Consider the following 8,810-nt stretch of genomic DNA (forward strand, 5'->3'; position numbering starts at 1 on the left):
CCAGCCCGGAGAGTCCAGTGAGGAAATGCAGGTTGTGGCAATTCCCAACCAGTTAACGTGCAAAATACACTTGAAAGCACCGGTTCTCAATTCATTTCACTGGAAAAGGAGATGTGTTGACTTACCAAGGTAGGTAAAAGTGTCAGGATCAATCAATTAATTGACCAATTGACACTTTGACAGGTGGATACATTGAAGAGATATGGTTTGACCAGTTGTCAGAATTACCTTGAGCAGTGTTGTGAACGGGGTTTGTTCTGACCCACTGACGAGACATCATTTGCCTCATGATTGACTCTGTCAGTGACAGATTGTTGCTGGTGGATGAGGTTAAAATCACCCAAAAAGACTGTATGGACACAGCAGAACATGCAGGAACTCTGGGAGTAGGAGACTAGTGGGAGAGTATGTGTCAGACAGTGTGAATTGCAGTAGATGAGGGCTTTGTTATCCAACAGTAAGATGGTCAACAGACACACACAGGCTTCAGATCGATTCTGCTATCGGAAGGGCAGCAAACTCAACATTTGGAGTGGAAGTGGAGTGGTCACAATTTCAATCCGAAGCAAAATAATGAAATATTCACTTCACATTCATCACTCTGGGATGAACGGCATAAAGTATTGAATTCTGGGTTTCAAATAGAATAAATATAAATCAATAACCATAACAAGTAGATAGGAATCGATATAATGTAACTGGTCAGTAATGACAGCTGCATTGTTTCGAACCATTTCCAGGTGACACTGGGGACTGTGAACTCAGAACATTTACCTTCCTGAGTAAACACAGGTGATTCAGGTTGACAGGACAGGCAGAGCAGAGAAATGGTCCCTTTCTCATTCCTTTCACACTGAGCCTGAAACAACCAGTGAAATGCTGATGTCAGACTCCCCATCGGGGACACAACTTCTGTGAAACAGCAGGACAAGCTGACCTGTGCTGTGGGTGAAGTGTCACAGGAGAGAAAACACAGGGCACGGTGCCAACTGGACCATGTCCACACAGACTGGGCTGAGTGGTGCTGGTTCTAACCCGCTGGGACTCTCCCCTCACTGCTACACAGGGGAAGGTGGGACTTTGATGGGCTTCTGGGTGCTGGAGGGTGGTGGTGAGGTGTATCGGTGCCTCAGCATTAAATAGCCTCAAGCAGCTCCCTGCTGGGACTCTGGACTCTGGGTCCAGAACTCCCTGATGCTTGGTGCCTGGAAGTAGGTACAGAGGAGATGCAAGGGGTAATTTTTTTACGCAGAGAATGGTGATTGCATGGAATGGGCTGCTGGTGATGGTGGTGGAGGCAGATACAATAGGGTCTTTTAAGAGACTCCTGGATAGGTACATGGAGCTTAGAAAAATAGAGGGCTATGGCTAACCCTAGGTAATTTCTAAAGTAAGTACATGTTTGGTACAGTGTTGTTGGCTGAAGGGCTCGTATTGTGCTGTATGTTTTCCATGTTTCTATGCTTGGTAATTGTGGGGACGGGATTGTCTTGTGTGAATGCTGTCATGTAATTTAACAGGTTTGAAATGTCTGGGAAACATTAGAGTTGATGTAAATTCCTGTGGCAGCAATTAATTTAACATATTTTGCTTAAAATCATAAATCTGAAATGCATTAAAATATAATAATCAGCCAGAAATTATTCCTGATTAAATCCCTTCCCAAGGCTCAGAATCCCCAGTCAGATGAATGGGAAATGTGATCCTTTGTCAGGTCTGGCCTGTTAGGGAAATGTGGAGGTGGATTTCCCAGTGTTACCCTGTGAATTCGAGTAGGACCCGGTGTCATGTGATAGAGTGTGGTAACAGCTCTGGAGGCATCTGTCACTCAGTAAATCCTGGGGTACAGTGGTCTGTGGAACTCTGTGACTGACTCCAGTGTACGTGGCTGAACACTGGTGATTCCCTTTGGAATTGCCAGTTACAGCCAGCACCATTTCACCCACACTATCCTCAGCCTCCCAGGTACACAGCAGCTCAGGAACGGGCTGGTCAGCTGAAGTCTGAGGACCCTCACTGCTCTTTATTGACATTAACCCCTGAAAACAACGGAATTGCTGCACCAAGGACCTGGGACCATTTGGACGACCTACAACCAAATAGTGTCTGTCTATTCATCTACTGCACAATCAGGATTCAGATGAGGAGTTCCCAGTGGTGGGGAGCTTTAGGAATTGTAGGCTAAAAGTAACCATTCCCTTCCAACATCACCCAGACTAGATTGTCATGTTGTAGTTCAGTTTGTGGGAACAAGATGCAGACAAGTTGGATGTTTATTTCCCTATATGAAGTGGGACACTGCAGAAGTACTTGCTGGGTTCAGAAAAGCTCTGGAATGTGCTAGGGTAACAGAAGTCTATGAAAAACACTTGTTTTCATCAAAATAAATTCAGTAAAATAAAACTGGAAACAGCGTAGTTGCCAGAAATCAGACTGACAGAGTCTGGTGAAAGGTCACTGATGTGAAACATTAACTCTGTTCCTCACCCACAGATGTTCCCTGAGCTGTTCGGTGTTGGCAGTGCAGGAGGCACAATAATGTCAGTCGGTGAGATGTGCATCTGAGGAACTTTTACGTCCTGGAACCGATCTTTTCCACAGATACTGCCCGACCTGCTGAGTTCCTCCAGCGTGTTGTGAGGTGGTAAGTACAGTTCTGTCTGGATTAGTGTTCCTCTGAGTCTTCATAAAAACACCCATCAAACTGACAGCAGGGTGCTGGGGTGAAGAGAGGAACTGGATCTGGGTGTGTCACAGGGTGCTGGGGTGAAGAGAGGAACTGGATCTGGGTGTGTCACAGGGTGCTGGGGTGAAGAGGGGAACTGGATCTGGGTGGGTCACAGGGTGCTGGGGTGAAGAGGGGAACTGGATCTGGGTGGGTCACAGGGTGCTGGAGTGAAGAGGGGATCTGGATGTGTCACAGGGTGCTGGGGTGAAGAGGGGAACTGGAGCTGGGGGTGTCGCAGGGTGCTGGGGTGAAGAGGGGATCTGGATGTGTCACAGGGTGCTGGGGTGAAGAGGGGAACTGGATCTGGCAGGATCAGCTCAGAAGAAATTTGCAATGAAATGACACTTGGGTATTTGTAAAAAATGATTGATATTGAGTCAGTAGATCAGGGGAGATGGTCTGATCTTAGTCTGTATTGTAGTGAGTGGATCCAACATTGGGCAGTATGAACAACAGATGGGCAATTTTATTTATTCATCTTTTGGGATCTGGGCTTTGCCGGTAAAGACTGAATGAATTACACATCTGAGCTGCCATTCAGAGGGCATTTGGAGACAATAGCATTGATGGGTCAGGAGTAATAAATAGCCTCGAAGGGTAAGGATGAGAGATCTCCTTCCCTGAGGGATATCAGTAAAACTGAAGGGTCATCATTACTAATGACTAGATTTAAAAACAATGCCAATTATTAAGATGCTAATTATTAAGGGAAACAAGTAGTGAGATCATGGAAACTGTACAGATTGAAAAGGAGGAGGTGCTTGCTGTATTGAGGAAAATTAAAGTGGATAAATCCCCGGGATCTGACAGGGTGTTCCCTCGGACCTTGAAGGAGACTAGTGTTGAAATTGCGGGGGCCCTGGCAGAAATACTTAAAATGTCGCTGTCTACAGGTGAGGTGCCGGAAGATTGGAGATTGTTGTTCATTTGTTTAAAAAAGGATCGAAAAGTAATCCAGGAAATTATAGGCCGGTAAATTTAACGTTGGTAGTAGGTAAGTTATTGGAGGGAGTTCTAAGAGACAGAGTCTACAAGCATTTGGATAGACAGGGACTTATTAGGGAGAGTCAACATGGCTTTGTGCATGGTAGGTCATGTTTGACCAATCTATTGGAGTTTTTCGAGGAGGTTACCAGGAAAGTGGATGAAGGGAAGGCAGTGGATATTGTCTACATGGACTTCAGTAAGGCCTTTGACAAGGTCCCGCATGGGAGGTTAGAAAGGAAAATTCAGTCGCTAGGTATACATGGAGAGGTGGTAAATTGGATTAGACATTGGCTCAATGGAAGAAGCCAAAGAGTGGTAGTAGAGAATTGCTTCTCCGAGTGGAGGCCTGTGACTAGTGGTGTGCCACAGGGATCAGTGCTGGGTCCATTTTTATTTGTCATCTATATCAATGATCTGGATGATAATGTGGTAAATTGGATCAGCAAATTTGCTGATGATACAAAGATTGGAGGTGTAGTAGACAGTGAGGAAGGTTTTCAGAGCCTGCAGAGGGACTTGGACCAGCTGGGAAAATCAGCTGAAAAATGGCAGATGGAGTTTAATACAGACAATTGTGAGGTATTGCAGGTTGGAAGGACAAACCAAGGTAGAATATACAGGGTTAATGGTAAGGCACTGAGGAGTGCAGTAGAACAGAGGGATTTGGGAATACAGATACAAAATTCCCTAAAAGTGGCGTCACAGGCAGATAGGGTCATAAAGAGAGCTTTTGGTACATTGGCCTTTATTAATCAAAGTATTGAGTATAAGAGCTGGAATGTTATGATGAGGTTGTATAAGGCATTGGTGAGGCTGAATCTGGAGTATTGTGTTCAGTTTTGGTCACCAAATTACAAGAAGGATATTAATAAGGTTGAAAGAGTGCAGAGAAGGTTTACAAGGATGTTGCCGGGACTTGAGAAACTCAGTTACAGAGAAAGGTTGAATAGGTTAGGACTTTATTCCCTGGAGCATAGAAGAATGAGGGGAGATTTGATAGAGGTATATAAAATTATGATGGGTATAGATAGAGTGAATGCAAGCAGGCTTTTTCCACTGTGGCAAGGGGAGAAAAAAACCAGAGGACATGGGTTAAGGGTGAGGGGAGAAAAGTTTAAAGGGAACATTAGTGGGGGCTTCTTCACATAGAGAGTGGTGGGAGTATGGAATGAACTGCCAGACGAGGTGGTAAATGCGGGTTCTTTTTTAACATTTCAGAATAAATTGGACAGATACATGGATGGGAGGTGTATGGAGGGATATGGTCCGTGAGCAGGTCAGTGGGACTAGGCAGAAAATGGTTCTGCACAGCCAAGAAGGGCCAAAAGGCCTGTTTCTGTGCTGTAGTTCTTCTATGGTTTCTATGGTTTCTATGTTGGAAATCAAACCACAGATCCAAATCTGTTGCAGATTATTATGAACTGAGTTTAAATTTGTCGGTTTTGTTGTGGTGGTATCCGTGGACTGCTCATCCATCCCTCTGCACTACTCATCTGCTTTGATGTACTGCCCTGTTTCCCATCACTCCGAATCCAACCTTGTGCCTGTCCATTGGATCACTGTGTCCACGGTGTCCTGGACAATATTTCTCCTTCAATAACATCACCAGAACAGACTGCCTGATGGTTCTCACCTTGCAGTTTGTGGATTCTGCTGTGTGCAGAGTGGCTCCACATTCCCGACTCTACAACAGGGCTGAACTTTGAAACTACTTCATTGCCTGTGAAGAGCTCGGGGACACCATGAAAGCTGCTCAGTAAATGTCAGCACTTTATCTCACAACCACTTTTACTGAATCACCAGCAACACTGGTTAATGTAGGAAAAAACTTGTTAAACAAACCCAGTCGGGGGGTGAAGGAGGGCAAGAAATTAGAGCAGTTGCTCTGTCTGTGAACTGAGAATAAGCAGTTCATTTGAACAGTAAAATTCAACTCGTGTCCCGTGAGTGTGTGATGGGACAGGTTGGGGGAAGCTTCACTCTGTGTCTAACCTCTGCTGCCCCTGTCCTGGGAGGGATGGGACACTGCAGAAGGATCTTTGTATCTAATCCGTGGCTGCCAGAACAGGACATGGGAGTTGTAATCTACATTTAACTCATGCTCTGTGTACTCTGGGGTGCTTGTTGGAATCCCTTTGAGGAAGAATTTCCCAGATTTACAAGATAAATACTGATTCTATTGAATGACAAAGCAGAGAGTGAGACCATTCATCCGATAGTGTCCGTGCTTCCCTTTAGCTGAACAAACCCAATACACCCATTGGTCTCTCTGCTCTTCCCTGTATCCCTACAAAAGGCGGATCTCCTCCTGTTCCCTCTCTACACTGACTATTGGCCACCACCATCATTCAGGCAGTGTGTTCCAGATTACAAACGTTCATCAACAAACCTTCCCTTAAATGCTCCTCTATTACACATTATTGAATTGAACGCTTCCCTCCCGACCCCACCTGCACCACTCCCCACTCCCCCCCGCCCCACCAATACAAGGCTGCCCGGAATGTGTGAAGGAATTGTGATTTCAATTCCCTGTCTTACCTTTCCTGTACCACTTCCCCACTGCCTTCCCAACTCCAAAATTCTTCCCCACCGTACCCCAGCTCCTCACCCATCAGGGAATAAAACTAAAACCTTAATCCCATCAATTAATCCGATACTTTTGCTGTATCCCGGGACGGACCTCACGCCGGACATTACATGATGGGACTGACACCCACCTGTACCCTGGGGATACTGAGCCATCAACCAGATCATACATGTGTACACCATTCCCTCAGATTATGTCTTAATCCCATTACCTTCAACATGAAAGCAGCCGACAGTAAAACCCGATCCCAATAACTTGACACTGAACAGATCCATTGTTGTCACTGACAGGGAACAAGTTCAACTGCACTGAAACGCTCAGCCCCTGAACGTGGCTTCAGTTGGTGCTGAGGATCAGAAGCCAGACTTGAACCAAACACTGAGCTCACTCAGCACAATCGGCCGGTGTCAAGGCACAGTCTGGTGACAAGATCCGACCCCATTCCCCTGAGCCTGTTCCCGGTCTGTGGACAGTTCACTGGTGGGTGGGGTATGTACCCTTGTACTGTTACTGGGCTCCAGAGAAACCCGCCGGTTCGGGGAGATTCATGTACTTGCTCTAAATATCTCACTGATTTCAGGCGAATCACCGAATTCGCCAAAACCGTAAATAAATAAAATACTAGTGCGTGAAGATACAATTGAGAAGTTGGTCTTACCTGAAGTCACTGTCAGCGAGGTTCCTCCGCCCCAGTAGTCAAGATAGTCACAGTGCTCCGTCTCCCCATTCACCCAGTGCAGTAACTTCACTTGCCCGTCACATCCAATAATCTCAGCAAAATGTCAACATGATCCCTGTCCGGACCGGGAGCAGCTGCTTCCTGGATTTCCATTCCAAACTCCGTCCCTGTCTCTTCCTGGCGTGTGAATTAAAGAGGCATTTTCACAGTGTCCTTGTCTGTGGACAACGGCTCCCGCTGTCCCGCAGAATCAGAGTCGAATCCTTTTTGGGCTTTCAATTGTCCAGAAATGGACATTTGCGCCCAGCAACCCGAGTGAGGCTTCAGGGATTTGACTCTGGGAAGCAGCAATGCGGAATCCGTGGAGACAGACTGCGCTGCAGACGTTCCTTTGTCAGGACCAGTTTCTGTTCAGCTCCCCATCACCGTGCTCCAAGTCACGGTGCTTCACCGCAGGCCACAAACCGCCCTCATCACATCCAATCCGAAATCCAGTGGATCCCAGAGCCGGCCAGCGGATTTATTAAACCCTCCCTCTGTGTCCGGGTGTCCCACACAGCGGGTCTCAGTCTCGGCCATCCCAGTGCTGAAGTGGAGATGATATAACCCACCGGGACCTTTCACTGGGCTTCCACTGACAGCTCCTCCTCGGTGGTCCCGTTCCTTTCCAGGCACATCTCCAGTGGAACTTGTACCTACTCCCGGTTTATCCGCTCGGGATCTGATTTATATCCACGGGTCCCGGGGTGAAGGCCGGTGGAAGCGCCCAGAGAGCCCGATTTAAAGAGTTTTGATGCGGTAGGTTTGTGTATGGAGGGAGCCGCCATCTCTCACACTGTGCCACCCAGTATAGTCACAGTGATACACCGCCGTACGATAACTTCCGCCCCTCTCACTGTCTCCCAGCACAGTCACTCCTCAGTCAAACCACACCAGAACACCAAAGTGTCTCTGATCATTAATGCTCCTCATAGCCCGACCATTTACTGTCTCGTGTAGACGAAGGACCGACTCCCGACCAGGTCGATCGTTGACCCCATTCCCACTCACGGCTCTTGGCTCCGAGTTGCCCTCTGAAGTGATCCGCTGAGCCCCTCGGTCCATCCGGCCAGCATCTACTCTCGGGAATCCCCGCTGACAACCCGCCTTCCATTGCGTGGACGAGCGGATGTGGCCCAGAACGACCGGGATACAGCTGTGGCGATCACTGCTGTCCTTTCCCTCAGCGCCCGAAGGGCAGGCGCTCTCGCTGGGTTTTTGTCCCGGTCCAGTCCCGGTCTCTCTCACTGTGTCTCTCGCACAGTAGTAGGTGGCCGTGTCGTCCAGTCTCAGGTTGTTCATTTGCAGATAGACGGTGCTGCTGTCCTTGGAAACCTCGAATCGGCTTTGGACTCCAGGCGCGTAGTACTTGCTACCACCACCCGATATAAGCGCCACCCACTCCAGCCCTTTCCCGGAGACCTGTTTCACCCAGTACACGTTATAGCTGCCGAGACTGAACCCACTGACCGCACAGGTCAGTCTGTGGGACTGGCCGGGCTTTACCACCGCTGACTCGGGCTGTGTCAGCACGATGTCGGACCGCACGCCTGTCAATAAAAAAGAGCAGAAATTAATAAAATGTTCCACGGCCAGAGGTTCACAAAGCCTCCGAGAAACAGCCGGCCCCGGGAGGGCGACAAGCCGCGGGACACCCACCTGCCAGACAAGACAGGAGGAGACAGAGATAAGGAACGACCCCCATCGCCCTGAACACTGAGCCAAACTTGGACACTTTTGAGATCGGCGACTGCAGCTCAGGCCGGCTTTGTCCGGAGCCGCAGTGAGCG

General features: G+C 48.0%; 1 gene segment (V, D, J or C); it reads right to left on the reverse strand.

Moving 5' to 3' along the window:
• Positions 1-8,810, reverse strand: part of LOC134352728 (immunoglobulin gamma-1 heavy chain-like) — a 27,491-nt gene extending 18,681 nt beyond the window's left edge. Inside the window, 3 exon segments of the C gene segment in view lie at positions 6,961-7,021; positions 8,269-8,570; positions 8,680-8,810. Coding sequence covers positions 6,961-7,021; positions 8,269-8,570; positions 8,680-8,725 — 409 coding nt within the window.

The sequence above is a fragment of the Mobula hypostoma genome, chromosome 10 (assembly GCF_963921235.1).
Source record: "Mobula hypostoma chromosome 10, sMobHyp1.1, whole genome shotgun sequence".
Lineage (NCBI taxonomy): Eukaryota > Metazoa > Chordata > Chondrichthyes > Myliobatiformes > Myliobatidae > Mobula > Mobula hypostoma.